This window comes from Anomaloglossus baeobatrachus, chromosome 10 (genome assembly GCF_048569485.1).
Source record: "Anomaloglossus baeobatrachus isolate aAnoBae1 chromosome 10, aAnoBae1.hap1, whole genome shotgun sequence".
Lineage (NCBI taxonomy): Eukaryota > Metazoa > Chordata > Amphibia > Anura > Aromobatidae > Anomaloglossus > Anomaloglossus baeobatrachus.
In genome coordinates, this window is record NC_134362.1 from 193736479 (window position 1) to 193755464 (window position 18986).

The 18986-nt window shown below is 50.4% G+C and overlaps 1 protein-coding gene across 1 annotated transcript in view; it reads left to right on the top strand.

The window, feature by feature from the left end:
* CDH13 (cadherin 13) overlaps window positions 1–18986 on the top strand; it is an 867885-nt gene that overhangs the window by 422834 nt on the left and 426065 nt on the right. Inside the window, exon 5 of the mRNA XM_075326087.1 lies at window positions 12177–12329. Coding sequence (XP_075182202.1) covers window positions 12177–12329 — 153 coding nt within the window. The remainder of the gene's footprint in view (window positions 1–12176; window positions 12330–18986) is intronic.

Here is an 18986-nt window from a genome sequence, read left to right on the forward strand (position 1 = left end):
AAGCAGAGATATGGCATCCCGACATGCTAACGATTCTAGCACATATTTTATATAGGTGCGGGACCTTCGTAGGTAGCCCAAACGTGATATTGGGCAGTGGGGCACCAGCAAACTAACCATGTGTCCTATCATTTTGAAGGTAAAATCATAACTGTAAAAATGAGAGCTTTGGCGTCCGCCTACGACGTTCCCAGGCAACGTTATGGCCAATAATCCCTTTCGGATATTATTTTAGACTCCAGCCAGGGGAGGGGCAGTGCTTCATGTGAGGTCACTAAGGTAGGAGGGGACATGGATTGAGCCAGGCTGATAACCACAGTTCAGACATTTTGGCTTGTTCTTTGCTCGGGGTTCACGTGTGGGATACACCGGGGAGAAAGTTCCTGGAACCCTGGTCAAAGAGCGCCCCCCTGTGGCCAGACGCACAAGGTAACTGCTTGAACTGTATGCCTGTTTGTAATCCATAACTTACTTGTACATGTACTCTGACCTATGTATATATTCTGTAGATTGTATATATTGTAGTTTCTAGTGTGGCTTAGGCTACTTTCACACTTGCGTTGAACGGTATCCGTTGCATTGCGTTGTGTGACGGATGCAACGGATGTGTTGCATATAGTGGCACAACGGATGCAACGGATGCTGCAAAACAACGCAATCCGTTTTGGGTTGTTTACAGTTTTACCGTCGGCAGACTACTGTGAATGATCAGCTGATCACTAACAGTAGTCAGCCGCCGGGTGATCAGCCGATCACTCACAGTAGCCGGCCGCCGGGTGATCAGCTGATCACTCACAGTATCCGGGTGATCAGCTGATCACTCACAGTAGCCGGCCGCCGGGTGATCAGCTGATCGTTCGGTCGCCGACAATGTGTGCGGTGGGCGGAGTGCGAAGTGGGTGGAGTCGAGCGGGGCCATGGCTGAGGACATCAGTGCCACGGGGACTGCATCGCTGGGGGACAGGTGAGTGAGTGTGAGAGTGTGTGTGTGTGCGCGATTGTGTGTGTGTGTGTGTGTATACATACGGAGTACGGGAGGGGGCGGAGCCGAGCGGGGAAGTGTCGGCTCCCGGCACACGTAACCAGGGTTCCTTAGTTATCCGATGTGTACCCTGGTTACGGGTGCAGGGAGCCAGAGAGAGCATGCGCAGTGAAATCCAAAGGATTACGCTGCTCAAAAAAAAATTACATGCGTTCCTTCCGCCCGACGCAGCGTCAAAATAACAACGCTGCGTCGTCTGGCGGATGCAACGCTGACACTTGCGTAACAGTGCGTCATCTATACAAGTCTATGGAGAATAGCGCAGTGCGTTAATTGACTGCGCTATTCTCCATAGTGACGGACTGCGCTGAACGCAAGTGTGAAAGTACTCGTAGGCCGATTAAAATATATAACTAATCTTGGGCTGTTCTGTTATCTCGATCTTGAATCTCACGTCTGTGTGCTCGGCGAATAGTTACCGTAATCGGTTGGTGGCAGCGAGTTTATGCCAAGGATTATTGTGGGGTGACCAGTGAGATCGGAGAGAGGTTTAGATATATTCCGTCCGCGGAGGTCGGGGGAATATATACCTTACTCTCACCGGGAACCAGGGCTGTATTTTGCCTTCGTGCTGCCCTAGGCACTTTAAGTGGTCGCGCCTCTTAGTGACAACGTAACACTGAGTTTTCACACACGACATCTGTTTAAGGCAGATCTACTCTGTAAAACACTTGAAAAGTATCAATAAGAAACGAAGGGCACTAACCCCCCCCCCAATGGGGATCACCACAGGCACATCAAAACATAGCATGAGTATAAAATATTCCCACCATCCCCACTTATATACTGTGACTGTGACACTGCCCCTAATAAACTACACTCTGCCCTCCCTTATAAATTATACCCACCACACCTTCCTCAATTATGAAATATGATCTGCACATTGACCTCACATCATGCTGCCCCCTCCTCACAATGTCCCATGCATGCTGCCCCCTCCTCACAATGTCCCATGCATGCTGCCCCCTCCTCACAATGTCCCATGCATGCTTCCCCCTCCTCACAATGTCCCATGCATGCTGCCCCCTCCTCACAATGTCCCATGCATGCTTCCCCCTCCTCACAATGTCCCATGCATTCTTCCCCCTCCTCACAATGTCCCATGCATGCTGCCCCCTCCTCACAATGTCCCATGCATGCTGCCCCCTCCTCACAATGTCCCATGCATGCTGCCCCCTCCTCACAATGTCCCATGCATGCTTCCCCCTCCTCACAATGTCCCATGCATGCTGCCCCCTCCTCACAATGTCCCATGCATGCTGCCCCCTCCTCACAATGTCTCATGCATGCTGCCCCCTCCTCACAATGTCTTATGCATGCTCCCCCTCCTCACAATGTCCCATGCATGCTGCCCCCTCCTCACAATCTCCCATGCTTGCTGCCCCCTCCTCACAATGTCCCATGCATGCTGCCCCCTCCTCACAGTGTCCCATGCATGCTGCCCCCTCCTCACAATGTCCCATGCATGCTGCCCCCTCCTCCCAATGTCCCATGCATGCTGCCCCTTCCTCACAGTGTCCCATGCATGTTGCCCCCTCCTCACAGTGTCCCATGCATGCTGCCCCCTCCTCACAATGTCCCATGCATGCTGCCCCCTCCTCACAGTGTCCCATGCATGCTGCCCCCTCCTCACAATGTCCCATGCATTCTGCCCCCTCCTCACAGTGTCCCATGCATGCTGCTCCCTCCTCACAATGTCCCATGTGTGCTGCCCCTCCTCACAATGTCCCATGCATGCTGCCCCCTCCTCACAATGTCCCATGCATGCTGCTCCCTCCTCACAATGTCCCATGCATGCTGCCCCTCCTCACAATGTCCCATTCATGCTTCCCCCTCCTCACAGTGTCCCATGCATGCTGCTCCCTCCTCACAATGTCCCATGCATGCTGTCCCCCCTCACAATGTCCCATGCATGTTGCCCCTCCTCCCAATGTCCCATGCATGCTGCTCCCTCCTCAGTTTCCCATGCGTGCTTCCCCCTCCTCACAATGTCCCATGCATGCTGCCCCCTCCTCACAATGTCCCATGCGTGCTGCCCCTCCTCACAATGTCCCATGCATGCTGCCCCCCTCCTCACAATGTCCCATGCATGCTGCTCCCTCCTCACAATGTCCCATGCGTGCTGCCCCTCCTCACAATGTCCCATGCATGCTGCCCCCTCCTCACAGTGTCCCATGCATGCTGCTCCCTCCTCACAATGTCCCATGCATGCTGTCCCCCCTCACAATGTCCCATGCATGTTGCCCCTCCTCCCAATGTCCCATGCATGCTGCTCCCTCCTCCTCCCAGCCTCCCCAGCATCAGCCTCTCTCCTCCCAGCCTCCCTCCTCCCAGCCTCCCCCAGCATCAGCCTCCCTCCTCCCAGCCTCCCCCAGCATCAGCCTCCCTCCTCCCAGCCTCCCCCAGCATCATCCTCCCCCAGCACCAGCCTCCCCCAGCATCAGCCTCTCTCCTCCCAGCCTCCCCCAGCATCAGCCTCTCTCCTCCCAGCCTCCCCTAGCATCAGCCTCCCTCAGCATCAGCCTCCCTCAGCATCAGCCTCCCTCAGCATCAGCCTCCCTCTCCCAGCCTCCCCCAGCATCAGCCTCCCCCCTCCCAGCCTCCCCCAGCAAAAGCCTCCCCCTCCTAGCCTCCCCCAGCATCAGCCTCTCTCCTCCCAGCCTCCCCCAGCATCAGCCTCCCTCAGCATCAGCCTCTCTCCTCCGAGCCTCCCGCAGCATCAGCCTCTCCCAGCATCAGCCTCCCTCAACATCAGCCTCTTTCCTCCCAGCCTCCCCCAGCATCAGCCTCTCTCCTCCCAGCCTCCCCCAGCATCAGCCTCCCTCAGCATCAGCCTCCCCCCTCCCAGCCTCCCTCAGCATCAGCCTCCCTCCTCCCAGCTTCCCCCAGCATCAGCCTCCCTCCTCCCAGCCTCCCCCAGCATCAGCCTCCCCCAGCACCAGCCTCCACCAGCATCAGCCTCTCTCCTCCCAGCCTCCCCCAGCATCAGCCTCCCTCAGCATCAGCCTCCCTCCTCCCAGCTTCCCCCAGCATCAGCCTCCCCCCTCCTAGCCTCCCCCAGCATCAGCCTCCCTCAGCATCAGCCTCTCTCCTCCAAGCCTCCCGCAGCATCAGCCTCCCTCAGCATCAGCCTCTTTCCTCCCAGCCTCCCCCAGCATCAGCCTCCCTCAGCATCAGCCTCCCTCCTCCCAGCCTCCCCCAGCATCATCCTCTCTCCTCCCAGCCTCCCTCAGCATCAGCCTCCCTCCTCCCAGCCTCCCCCAGCATCAGCCTCCCTCCTTCCAGCCTCCCCCAGCATCAGCCTCCCCCAGCACCAGCCTCTCTCCTCCCAGCCTCCCCCAGCATCAGCCTCCCTCAGCATCAGCCTCCCCCCTCCCCGCCTCCCCCAGCAAAAGCCTCCCTCCTCCCAGCCTCCCCCAGCATCAGCCTCCCTCCTTCCAGCCTCCCTCAGCATCAGCCTCCCTCTTCCCAGCCTCCCCCAGCATCAGCCTCCCTCCTTCCAGCCTCCCCCAGCATCAGCCTCCCCCAGCACCAGTCTCTCTCCTCCCAAACTCTCCCAGCATCAGCCTCCCCCAGTATCAGCCTCTCTCCTCCCAGCCTCCCCCAGCATAAGCCTCCCTCAGCATCAGCCTCCCTCCTCCCAGCCTCCCCCAGCATCAACCTCCCCCAGCATCAGCCTCCCCCCTCCTAGCCTCCCCCAGCATCAGCCTCTCTCCTCCCAGTCTCCCCCAGCATCAGCCTCCCTCAGCATCAGCCTCTCTCCTCCGAGCCTCCCGAAGCATCAGCCTCTCCCAGCATCAGCCTCCCTCAGCATCAGCCTCTTTCCTCCCAGCCTCCCCCAGCATCAGCCTCTCTCCTCCCAGCCTCCCCCAGCATCAGCCTCCCTCAGCATCAGCCTCTCTCCTCTGAGCCTCCCTTAGCATCAGCCTCTTTCCTCACAGCCTCCCCCAGCATCAGCCTCCCTCAGCATCAGCCTCTTTCCTCCCAGCCTCCCCCAGCATCAGCCTCCCTCCTCCCAGCCTCCCCAAGCATCAGCCTCCCCCAGCACCAGCCTCCCCCAGCCTCAGCCTCTCTCCTCCCAGTCTCCCCCAACATCAGCCTCCCTCAGCATCAGCCTCCCTCCTCCCAGCCTCCCCCAGCATCAGCCTCCCCCCTCCTAGCCGCCCCCAGCATCAGCCTCTCTCCTCCCAGCCTCCCCCAGCATCAGCCTCCCTCAGCATCAGCCTCCCTCCTCCCAGCCTCCCCCAGCATCAGCCTCTTTCCTCCCAGCCTCCCCCCTCCCAGCCTCTCTCCTCCCAGCCTCTCTCCTCCCAGCCTCACCCCTCCCAGCCTCCCTCAGCATCAGCCTCCCTCCTCCCAGCCTCCCCCAGCATCAGCCTCCCTCCTCCAAGCCTCCCCAGCACCAGCCTCTCTCCTCCCAGCCTCCCCCAGCATCAGCCTCTCTCCTCCCAAACTCTCCCAGCATCAGCCTCCCCCAGCATCAGCCTCTCTCCTCCCAGCCTCCCCCTCTCTCCTTCCAGCCTCCCCCAGCATCAACCTCCCTCAGCATCAGCCTCTCTCCTCCCAGCCTCCCCCAGCATCAGCCTCCCTCAGCATCAGCCTCCCTCCTCCCAGCCTCCCCCAGCATCAGCCTCTGTCCTCCCAGCCTCCCCCAGTATCAGCCTCTCTCCTCTCAGCCTCCCCCAGCATCAGCCTCTCTCCTCCCAGCCTCCCCCAGCATCAGCCTCCCTCAGCATCAGCCTCCCTCCTCCCAGCCTCCCCCAGCGTCAGCCTCCCCCCATCCCAGCCTTCCGCAACATCAGCCTCCTCCCTCCCAGCATCATACTCTCTCCTCCCAGCCTCCCCCAGTATCAGCTTCTCTTCCCCCAAGTCTCCCCCAGTATCAGCCTATCTCCTTCCAGATCTCCAGTCTGCATTAGAGACACCCCCACGCTCCTTATGAATCTTCAGCTCTGCGAGCACTTACCTGCTCCACGGCCCGCTGTCATCTTCCTGGCTCATGTGAGTATCCTCTTCTGACACCGGCTTCCATCGCGGCGTCCTCTGCGGCGTCCTGCTGTGAGCTCTGCATGTGAAATCCACACAGCATTGGACGCAGCACAGAGGAAGGAGCTGATTGGCGCGCCTGTGACCGTTCCGGGAAGTTCCGGGGTCAATCAGCTCTCTGTGCCCGGCCGCCGCGGTTTGTCTGCATTAGCGTCTTAATTGACGCGGATACAAATAAATAAAGGTGCGCCTCTCCCCCCTCCCACCTCCGAAAATACAGCGGATTTAATGAATGTGTAAAAAAAAAAATTTTTTTTTTTTACTGCTAGAAGGTGCCGCCCCCTGCATCCTGCCGCCCTGGGCACGGGACCACGGGTGCCTAATGGTAAATACGGCCCTGCCGGGAACCCTTCAATCATCGGCATAGTAGAATAGCGGCCTCCTGGCTTATTGTCGGGCAATTCCATAATTGGCCTGACTATAAGAGAGCGTGTCACGTGCTCTGCTCGGTCGGACGGGTGGTAGAAAGGGGGGGCGTAATTCCCGCTTCCTACCCCACGTTTGTGACAAGGGGCGTTTAATATCACAGTATTGTAGTCCTATAGTCAGGTGGTCACTTTTGCTGCGTACCGCTAAAATAAAATCCACCGTGAGACCCTCAGCACTAGTGTAGTATCTTTTCCCCTTCCTACCAGACAGTCTCAGTAATTCGGCAGTGCCCATCTTTATCCTTGGTCTCCCTCGTTCCTGCCGTCTTCCAGTCTCCAGGTCCTGACGACAAGGAAAACTTCAATATGGTGAATTATAAAAACTTTCACTCATTTACTTCTAAATATTTGTCTGAGTCACATCCAGAAGCCGCACTCCCATTAGACCGATATAAACACCGACAACATATTCATCAGCCGCAGGAACGAGCAACTTGGCAGCCGCCATCATCGCCCTTCTCAGGGGGAACGTGAACAATCATTCTGCCCCTGACTTATAATACAAACAGCTGGGAAGAAAGTCTGGAATTCAGCATAGCGATATATCTACAGGGGTCACTGTGTACAAATATCACATTAATCCTGAGTTACCTCCTGCATTATACTCCAGAGCTGCACTCACTATTCTGCTGGTGCAGTCACTGTGTACATACATTACATTAATCCTGAGTTACCTCCTGCATTATACTCCAGAGCTGCACTCACTATTCTGCTGGTGCAGTCACTGTGTACATACATTACATTACTGATCCTGAGTTACCTCCTGTATTATACTCCAGAGCTGCACTCACTATTCTGCTGCGGCAGTCACTGTGTACAAATATTACATTAATCCTGAGCTACCTCCTGTATTATACTCCAGAGCTGCACTCACTATTCTGCTGCGGCAGTCACTGTGTACATACATTGCATTACTGATCCTGAGTTACCTCCTGTATTATACTCCAGAGCTGCACTCACTAAGATGCACTAGAGAGGTCATTCACACTTTGCTCAATACATTGTGGCACTGTATATATGCTCTTACTGAATATTGCTAATAGCGAGTTCCTTTGTTACATATATAGCTGGATTTTCCATCTTCTATAGAATATTCATTGAAAGAGGAATAATTCCTGACATCGGGATACATTTTTAGACAAGGCAATTACTCCCAGCGCTTGCCATCCCTCCTTTGTTACACTTCCTGCTATATTGTAAATAAGACTCCATTTGCTGCTGATGAATAGTCTATGTAGGCCTCGCACCGGCAGATTTTCCCCATAGCCCGTTCCTCCCGCAGGCCTTTGCCCTTTCACCATATTCAGACTTCAAATAGAAGTTTAGTAAATGTATTTTTGTGTCCTCTAAACTGGAGCCGGAGTCAGCCCTACAGTATATAGCTATGTACAGTCAGGTCCAGAAATATTTGGACAGTGACACAAGTTTTGTTATTTTAGCTGTTTACAAAAACATGTTCAGAAATACAATTCTATATATAATATGGGCTGAAAGTGCACACTCCCAGCTGCAATATGAGAGTTTTCACATCCAAATCGGAGAAAGGGTTTAGGAATCATAGCTCTGTAATGCATAGCCTCCTCTTTTTCAAGGGACCAAAAGTAATTGGACAAGGGACTCTAAGGGCTGCAATTAACTCTGAAGGCGTCTCCCTCGTTAACCTGTAATCAATGAAGTAGTTAAACGGTCTGGGGTTGATTACAGGTGTGTGGTTTTGCATTTGGAAGCTGTTGCTGTGACCAGACAACATGCGGTCTAAGGAACTCTCAATTGAGGTGAAGCAGAACATCCTGAGGCTGAAAAAAAGGAAAAAATCCATCAGAGAGATAGCAGACATGCTTGGAGTAGCAAAATCAACAGTCGGGTACATTCTGAGAAAAAAGGAATTGACTGGTGAGCTTGGGAACTCAAAAAGGCCTGGGCGTCCACGGATGACAACAGTGGTGGATGATCGCCGCATACTTTCTTTGGTGAAGAAGAACCCGTTCACAACATCAACTGAAGTCCAGAACACTCTCAGTGAAGTAGGTGTATCTGTCTCTAAGTCAACAGTAAAGAGAAGACTCCATCAAAGTAAATACAAAGGGTTCACATCTAGATGCAAACCATTCATCAATTCCAAAAATAGACAGGCCAGAGTTAAATTTGCTGAAAAACACCTCATGAAGCCAGCTCAGTTCTGGAAAATATTCTATGAACAGATGAGACCAAGATCAACCTGTACCAGAATGATGGGAAGAAAAAGGTTTGGAGAAGAAAGGGAACGGCACATGATCCAAGGCACACCACATCCTCTGTAAAACATGGTGGAGGCAACGTGATGGCATGGGCATGCATGGCTTTCAATGGCACTGGGTCACTTGTGTTTATCGATGACATAACTGCAGACAAGAGTAGCCGGATGAATACTGAAGTGTACCGGGATATACTTTCAGCCCAGATTCAGCCAAATGCCGCAAAGTTGATCGGACGGCGCTTCATAGTACAGATGGACAATGACCCCAAGCATACAGCCAAAGCTACCCAGGAGTTCATGAGTGCAAAAAAGTGGAACCTTCTGCAATGGCCAAGTCAATCACCAGATCTTAACCCAATTGAGCATGCATTTCACTTGCTCAAATCCAGACTTAAGACGGAAAGACCCACAAACAAGCAAGACCTGAAGGCTGCGGCTGTAAAGGCCTGGCAAAGCATTAAGAAGGAGGAAACCCAGCGTTTGGTGATGTCCATGGGTTCCAGACTTAAGGCAGTGATTGCCTCCAAAGGATTCGCAACAAAATATTGAAAATAAAAATATTTTGTTTGGGTTTGGTTTATTTGTCCAATTACTTTTGACCTCCTAAAAAGTGGAGTGTTTGTAAAGAAATGTGACAATTCCTACAATTTCTATCAGATATTTTTGTTCAAACCTTCAAATTAAACGTTACAATCTGCACTTGAATTCTGTTGTAGAGGTTTCATTTCAAATCCAATGTGGTGGCATGCAGAGCCCAACTCGCCAAAATTGTGTCACTGGCCAAAGATTTCTGGACCTAACTGTATATAGTATTCCGCTACGTGGTGAGACATGAATAGCTCCATTGTGTGTTCTTCATCAATGCCGCTCCTTTCTTCATGGTCCTTGAAGACTTCTTTTGTAGTCAAACTTGATAGACGTGTTGTACATGACCATGTGATTGGTTTTCCATGCGGCGAATCATTCACATGGTCACATAGTGAGGCACAGTCAATCAGAAGAGAGTATCAGCCAGTATAAAAGCCGAAGTGGGGAATGCAGTGGTCAGATTAGGGCATCAAATAGCCTAAGTCTCTGCCATGTGAGCTTCCTCGAAATGCCTTGTAGCTATCACATCACAGGGTGAAGCACAGTCAATCAGGAGAGATTATCAGCCAGTATAAAAGCCAAAGTGGGGAATGCAGCGGCCAGATTAGGGCATGAAATAGCTGAAGGCTTGGCTGCATGAGCTTCCCCGAAATGCCTTGTAGCTATCACATCACATGGTGAAGCACAGTCAATCAGGTTGGATTATCAGCCAGTATAAAATCCAAAAAGTGTGGAATGCAGCGGCCAGATTAGGGCATGAAATAGCCCAAGGCTCGGCCACGTCAGCTTCCCCAAAGTGCCTCTTAGCTATCACATGGTGAAGCAAAGTCAATCAGGTTGGATTATCAGCCAATATAAAAGCCAAAGGGGGGAATCCAGTGGCCAGATTAGGGCATGAAATAGCCTAAAGGCTGCTTTACACCAGACAATCTATCGTGCGATAGATCTTCGGGGTCACGGTTTTTGTGACGCACATCCGGTATCGCTGGCGATGCCGGCCTGTGTGACACCTCCTAGCGACGCAGTATCGCTCACAAATGGTGAGTCGTGTACTGCTCGCTAGGTTCCATAATATCGTTTAATTTAGTTGTTCATCGTTTCCGGGGTAGCACACGCCGCTCCGTGTGACACCCCGGGAACGATGAACAGCAGCTCACCTGCGTCACGCGGCCGCCGCCGGCTATGTGAAGGAAGGAGGTGGGCGGGATGTTTACGTCCCACTCATCTCCGCCCCTCCGCTTCCATTGGCCGGCGGCCGTGTGACGTCGCTGTGACGCCGAACGTCCCTCCCACTCCAGGAAGTGGACGTTCGCCGCCCACAGCGAGGTCGCACGAGAGGAAAGTACGTGTGACGGGGGCTTACCGACTTTGTGCGACACGGGCAGCGATTTGCCCGTGACACAAAAAGGACGGGGGCGGGTACGATCGATTGTGAAATCGCACAATCGGTCGTACCATGTAAAGCAGCCTTAAGGCTCGGCCACATGAGCTTCCCCAAAATGCCTCGCAGCTATTACATCACCTGGTGAAATGCAGTCAATAAGAAGAGAGATTATCAGCCAGTATAAAAGCCGAAGTGGGGAATGCAGTGGCCAGATTAGGGCATGAAATATAGCCTAAGGCTTGGCCATATGAGCTTACCCGAAATGCCTCGTAGCTGTCACATGGTGAAGTGCAGTCAATCAAGAGAGATTATCAGCCAGTATAAAAGCCAAAGTGGGGAATACAGCAGCTGGATTAGGGCAAATCAGAATAGTGAGAGTACTACATAGATCATAGCTTAGAAAGTCATAAAACACTGAATAATATATATATAGTATGTAACAGCAAATAAAAAACAGCATCTATCCCTTTACCCATGTATGTTGAGGTCAATTTGAGAATACTAAGGTTTGATTTGCGTAAAAGGGTTTGGAAACAGCCTTAGGAGACCTCAGAGTGTTACATGTCTTTTCAGGGCAGTTGGTGTACTGACAAGTTTTCTAAGTGAAATTTTTGGAAAAATTTCACTGAAGCTTGCCAATATGAATTCCAAAAGGAGAGATCATCAGCCAGTATGAAAGCCGAAGTGGGGTATGCAGCGGCTAGATTAGGGCAATTCGGAATAGTGAGAGAACTCCATAGCTCACAGCTTAAGCCTAGGTGTATTAGGTTACGGGGCTCTCCATGTGGAAGCCCCACGAGTGTTGACCTACAGACTTAGGCAGGCTAGCAAGAGTTAATCTTTGCTGAGCTGCTTGTTAGTCTCCTTTGATCACATGCTGTGGGGGAGCCAGTGACATTCATTCTCCTCCTATATATGGTGGCTTGACTATTTCTTTAATGCCAGCTATAGTAAATCTATACTGGTCTGGTGTTGTAATCCAAACTTGCTCGTAGTTGTGCAGTTAACCCTTGTTGTCTTTTTGTTGTTTCCTTTCTGCTCTTGATTTTCTCCTTAGTCTCTTATTTTTTATTCCTGTGAGTTTGCCATGTGTCTAAGATTTGGTTTTCCACTGTCTGTATTAATCTGTGTTTCCATCGCACTCCCTTCCCCTTCCTTCCCTAGAGGGTGGGGTAACAGATTAGTTCTGGTCAGGAGAATAGTAAGGAATGGGACTCTGGCGTCTCCACCTTCAGAGGTAATCCGGAGGTCAGGGATTACCTAGGGTCCTAAGTGTAGGAGCCCCTGTCCTTCGTTATTCTGCAGCCCATCCGTATGACAGTAATGCTTACAGAAGGACTATGGGGATTGATGGATTGATCTCATGATGGTACCTTGATGAAGATCTTGATGAGATTGTATATGTTGTAACATTGTGCACCTTAAACTGATCCCTAGATTTTCTCTTTTCAGGTTGTGGTGAGTGACAGGATACAGGGATCCAGGTTTCGACTCTATGGAAAAGGCGTGGATGAGGAACCCAAGGGGACATTCAAAATCAACGAGAATACAGGAGAAGTTCAGGTCACCAAGTCTCTGGACAGAGAGCTCATTCCCTTTTATCAGGTATGTGGACTTGCTCTATAACTTGCAGTACCATAGTAGATGGTTTGTGGTTCCAACGGGCTTCACGACACTTCATAGATGGTCAACTAGGAGGTGTAGAAAGAAGAAGAACTGTCTTGGCTGCTCTTGTGGGACAGTTTTCATCCAAGTTACCATACCTGCTTTCTTGGATGTACAACCTTGACTTGTGCTATGGGTGCTGATGGCCAAACCCAAGGTCTTCGATGGGTGGGATATGGATGGGCATTAATTCTTCTATCACCTCATGTTCCACCAGTCATGTCCCTTACATATGTTTTTCTACCGTCCAATGGATCCGTAGAGATTTATGATTAGATTCATGACTTCTATGTTGACCTTCCCTTTGGCAGGACAAACATTTTCCAAACTTTTTTCCCTATCATTGACCTTAAAGGGGTTATCCAGGACTTATTTTTTTTTTCACCTATTCTGCTCAGTTCAGATCTTTACGGACACATATTGATCACAGACTGCTCCTGTCAGTGATTCTACGGCTTCTGCTGATGTCACGTCACCGGAGCAGCCCCACGTTTACCACTCTGCTCTGTGGCTGGGGCATGACTGCCGACGTCAGGCTGATTAACTGCTGATATTGGGCTGATTGACTGCCGATGTCAGGCTCATTGACAGCCGATGTCAGGGTCATTGACTGCCGAAGTCAGGCTCATTGTCTGTCGACTTCAGGCTGAGTGACAGCCGACGTCAAGCTGATTGATGGCAGACGTCGGGCTGATTGATGGGTGAAGTCGAACTGATTGACGCCTACATCCGGCTCATTGACCGCCGATGTCAGGCTCATTTACTGCCAATGTCAGGCTCATTGACCACCGATGTCAGACTCATTGACCCCCAATGTCAGGCTCATTGACTGCCGAAGTCAGGCTCATTGACCGTCGACTTCAGGCTGAGTGACAGCCGACGTCAAGCTGATTGACCCCCAACGTCAGGTTCATTGACCTTCGACGTCCGGCTGAGTGACAGCCGACATCAGGCTGGTTGACTGCCTACGTCAGGCTCATTGACCATCGACGACAGGCTCATTGACCGTCGACGACAGGCTCATTGACCGTCGACGACAGGCTCATTGACCGTCGACGTCCGGCTGAGTGACAGCCGACATCAGGCTGGTTGACCGCCGACATCAGGCTCATTGACCTCCGACGTCAGGCTGATTGACCGCCGATGTCAGGCTCATTGACCACCGATGCGATGTCAGGCTCATTGACCACCGATGTCAGGCTCATTGACCGCCAATTTCAGGCTCATTGACCGTCGACTTCAGGCTGAGTGACAGTCGACATCAGGCTGGTTGACCGCCGACGTCACGCCCATTGACCGTCGATGTCAGGCTGATTGACCGCCGATGTCAGGCTGATTGCCTGCTGATGTCAGGCTGAGTGACCACCAGCTCCCCTCTACCTAACTTAATTTCCCGAATGCACATTCGCCTATTTCGAGGCCATTTTCTGGTATTTTATTCTGGTTAATAATTTCAAGTGTAACATTGTTGAATAACACGGAAAGTTTGAACATCATGAAATGTGCTTGGTCCGCCCATTGTGCCGGCGTCCCTACGGTTGTATTGCTGTTTTATTTTCCAGCGGTTACGGTTGGAGTGTGGGAGTTCTATGGAATATGTAGAAGTTGTATTCTATTCTTTTTTATGCACAATACATTATAACATGTAATTATTTTTTCATAATAACAATGAGGACGGTATTAGCTGTAATTACCACAATGTTCCCTGGAACTTCTCTGTTTAAGTGCAGTTTACTTACTACCATTGTTCTTTTGTTAAATGCATATGTGAATGTTGCGTGTATTGACAGCCCTGCGCTGGATGGAGGGACGGTCTCTAAATTTATGTCACTCTGCCTCTAATTAACATTTTTGCAAAAATCAAATGGTATAGGAACGTATATACTTAATGTGAAACTTCTGGGCACCAATGCAATATCCAAGATGTGCCACTAATCATATTGGTGCCTTCCTGGTCCCATCAGGCACGGCTGATACCTCTGCACCCATTAATTCAACACCCCTGTTTCATAGTAGGAATCAGCCCAAAAATTGATGATAAAATTAGCTGTCCCCAATTTTAGCGCCTGGGGGTGTCATGGTCATCTCCCTTTTCTTTAGAAACTTGTGACAGGTTTTTGACTCTTTACCATATAGACTCCTCATTTAAATTTAGTTTCCTTTCTGTTGGTGCTTTATGAGTTAATATCAATTTAGTTGCCAGCAGCTCTGAGCAGGGCACGTCAGCTGTAGCGGCTTTGTGCCTACACCCCTTTAGGTTTAAACAGTGGAATTTTCCATGTAGTCCTTGCTGTTGATAGAATTCATTCTACTCTGGCCATCGTGGTGGAAGGAGCTGCTGAGGAATTGTCCTGTGTCCATCCTACTTCTACTTTGGAGTCTGTCTGGTGCTTTATGAGTTAATGTCAGTTTAGTTGCCAGCAGCTCTGAGCAGGGCACGTCAGCTGTAGCGGCTTTGTGCCTACACCCCTTTAGGTTTAAACATTGGCATTTTCCATGTAGTCCTTGCTGTTGATATAATTCATTCTACTCTGGCCATCGTGATGGAAGGAGCTGCTGAGGAATTGTCCTGTGTCCATTCTACTTTGGAATCTGTCTGGTGCTTTATGAGTTAATGTCAGTTTAGTTGCCAGCAGCTCTGAGCAGGGCATGTCAGCTGTAGCTGCTTTGTGCCTACACCCCTTTAGGTTTAAACAGTGGCATTTTCCATGTAGTCCTTGCTGTTGATATAATTCATTCTACTCTGGCCATCGTGATGGAAGGAGCTGCTGAGGAATTGTCCTGTGTCCATTCTACTTTGGAATCTGTCTGGTGCTTTATGAGTTAATGTCAGTTTAGTTGCTAGCAGCTCTGAGCAGGGCATGTCAGCTGTAGCTGCTTTGTGCCTACACCCCTTTAGGTTTAAACAGTGGAATTTTGCATGTAGTCCTTGCTGTTGATATAATTCATTCTACTCTGGCCATCGTGGTGGAAGGAGCTGCGGAGGAATTGTCCTGTGTCCATCCTACTTCTACTTTGGAGTCTGTCTGGTGCTTTCTGAGTTAATGTCAGTTTAGTTGCCAGCAGCTCTAAGTAGGGCAGGTCAGCTATAGCTGCTTTGAGCCTACACCCCTTTAGGTTTAAATAGTGGAATTTTCCCTGCAGTCCTTGCTGTTGATAGAATTCATTCTACTCTGACCATTGTGGTGGAAGGAGCTGCTGAGGAATTGTCCTGTGTCCATCCTACTTCTACTTTGGAGTCTGTCTGCAGCCGTGGATTTTGGTGTTCATATCCTTCTGCTTATTCCCCCTGTCTGTCCTTCTCTTCCCTCCGTGTTTATTAGTACAGCGGTGGGACTAGGATCTCCCGCCGGCCATCTCAGTAGCAGGGCTCTACATTGAGTTGAAACACCCCCTATAGGGACGCCAAAGAACTTAGGTAACAGTTTGAAGTGAGTTCGGAAGGTGTTCCCTCACCCCTCTCTCTAGCTGTAGGGACCACCGTTGTTAATAGTGTCCCCAGTGTGTCCCCTTTGTTTGGGGTATTTTTTGTAGTGTGTCAGATGACCGTCAGTCTGAACGTGTGTGTCACATGGTGCATAGAGACTTCACCATCTCAGAGTGTGACAGGGGGACAGACAGGAGGATAAAAGGATATGCACCAACTTTTGAAGCCAAACACCAGGGCTGCTAGAGGTCATCAACTGAACTGCTGCAGCCAAGAACCAGGGATGCAGACGGCACAGCTTCAACAGTGGTGGTCAGTTCAGAATGCTTTGTATAACCGGCATCAAGTGATGGAACATGTGACTATTTAGAGGGAAGGAAAGTGTTCACAAACTGGCTGCACTTGAGATGAATTAGGAGAAAGAGTCCTTAACCCTTAAAGAATGCAAACCCTTAAATATCCAGAGTCTTACAAGGCCATGTGAGACTTAGATGCCAAACCAGTCACACATCTCCCAAGAAACCAGAGACCCTTGTGACAATAGTGTGCCCAAACAATACAACCATACAGTACCTCAAATATGGTGCTGTATAATACTGCAGGTCTGTCCCACCAGAGGAGGACAAGGTGGAGGGTCTAAATTGGGGGAAATTAAAGCTTTTCAGGACCTCGGTGAAGTGGCCACATTGTTAGACCATGATGACCTATTGATCAAGATAGGTTCCAGAGATGGAGACAGTTCACAAGGCATGGCCAAATCTTTTTGCTTAGCTCTAGTTGAAATCCAAAAACATTTTCCAGTTTTTGGTCGTTTTTGCAGAAAGAAAACCTCTAAACGGTGTTGGATCCTGAAATGCCGATGGTCCACTCCTGACATGAGCCCAATGAGAGGTGTTGACGTTTTTCCACCTTACATTGCTGTAGCTTCACAATCAGCCCAATGGTTGAGTCTGGCACCTAAATAATGGCTTCTCCATACTACAAATGTTGGCCTCATATGTAACGCTACATTGTCACCACATTGGGCGATTAGTTCAATGTTTGTCCTTTTGGTCAATCCGATAATGGGTGGTTAAACCAAAGGACCAAATCACATCATGAGAGAATGTTGGACCTCTTCCTTGGGAATATGAGGATCATATGGTGTAAGGCTATGTGCGCACGCTGCATTTTTTGCCTAGTTTTTGCCCGTTTTTCAGGTGCAGTTCTTCCCATCAAAGTCTGAGATTTCATTTTTGCGGTCCGCACATTGCAGATATTTTTGGCTGTATCTTTGTGATGACCGCAAAGTTGCAGCGGGTCAATTCTTTTTGTGTTTTGTCCCTGTGTTTCAGAGGACTGGCAGACTCGGAGTCGGCGGGGTATTGATCCCTGCTATCTGGCCAGATGCCGGTCCCCATATAAAGTCTATGGGGACCAGAATCCAGCTCAAAGGGGTAGGAGCAAGTGCTTCATACTTACCGAGTCACCGGGGAAGCTGTCACACTGCTCCTTTCTTCTCCCCGGGCCGCTCATTAAGCTCATAAATATTCATTGCTTACCCCGCCCACCGGCATCTGTGATTGGTTGCAGTCAGACGAGCCCCCAAACTGAGTGACAATGTGTCTGAGGCTTCTAATCACAGACGCCGGTGGGTGGGTCTATATCGTACAGTAAAATAAATGACTAAATAAAAAAAATTGGCCTAGATTCCCCCCATATTATGATACCAGCACAGATAAATCTTGACAGCTGGGGGCTGGTATTCTCAGGCTGGGGAGACCCATGGTTATTGGGTACCCCCCAGCCTAGAAATATCAGCCGGCAGCTGCCTGGAATTGCCTCATCCATTAGATACGACAGTCTCGGCACTTTACCCAGCTCTTCCCAATTGCCCTGGTGCAGTGGCAATGGAGGTAATGAGGGAGTTAGTGAGAAAAGTAAATAAACACAAACACTTAAAATATCCTTTATTTGGAATAAAAGACAAAAAAGCCCCCTCTTTCACCACTTTAGCTTCTTCTAGAAGTTAACAAAAGTTTCAAAAGTTCCACATTAAAAAGTTCCTCTCGATGGTTCTCCCGGAGACGCCACGTTGAGGTTAATGATGACTGTTTGTCTGATGAGTCCTTGGTTTTATTCCACCAGTCCTTTACTGATTTGTGATGGTAAATTGTATACACAATTGCTACATCCAGTCCGGTTCTCGCACATAATGAACAGTTGGAGCGTAAATACATAGAGAAACAAAATCCATTTTGTCTTGACGCCGGCATCCTTGAGATCAGCTGAATGAGTCATGGCAGTCAAGACAGATGTACATTAAAAGATACGGTGTAACGACATCGATGCGTGTTTTATGGAGAATACATTACCATCTCCCGAGTCTATCAGATACATGCTTGTGATGTTTGCTGGGCGGTGTATTAACATCTAAGGTCATATTGGTAAAGGCAGGCTCCTGTGTAACATGCATCACTCTGTCATCGAGCACGCGGAGGGATCTGAAGAAAGCATGTCGAATTATGTCCATAAAGAGAGGAAAATGCTATCAATATTTTTTTATGGTTTATTGTCTCATTAACCGCAGTACCAGTGCTAAGGAGCTGGCACTAGCGTGTGTGGTCAGGAGCCGGCACTAGCAGGTGTGGTTAGGAGCCAACACTAGTGTGCGTAATCAGGAACTGGCACTAGCAGGTGTGGTTAGGAGCCAACACTAGTGTGCGTAATCAGGAACTGGCACTAGAGTGTGTGGTCAGGAGATGGCACTAGAGCATGTGGTCAGGAGATGGCACTAGAGTTTGTGGTCAGGAGCCGGCACTAGAGTGTGTGGTCAGGAACTGGCACTAGAGTGTGTGGTGTCAGGACCAGGAGGACTGATGGGCCCAGGAGGTGGATCCACTGGACCGAGTATCCCACCGGGGGGCAGTGTACACGGCAGCCGGAGCACTGGCGTGGCCGGGACAGGTATAACCAGGTCAGCAGAGTCACAAAGTTCTTCAGGACGGTAAGGAAAACAGGCACAGGTACCAGGGAGCAAAGACAAGAAGTCTACAGGACACGGCACCAGGGGGCCTGAGCACCTAGCACAAAAGACAAAGCTTCTAGACACGTTGATCAGGCAACGCCCCTATGGAAAGGCCAGTCTTATATATCCAGCACAGCCGTATGTCACATCCTGCTTCAGGTGT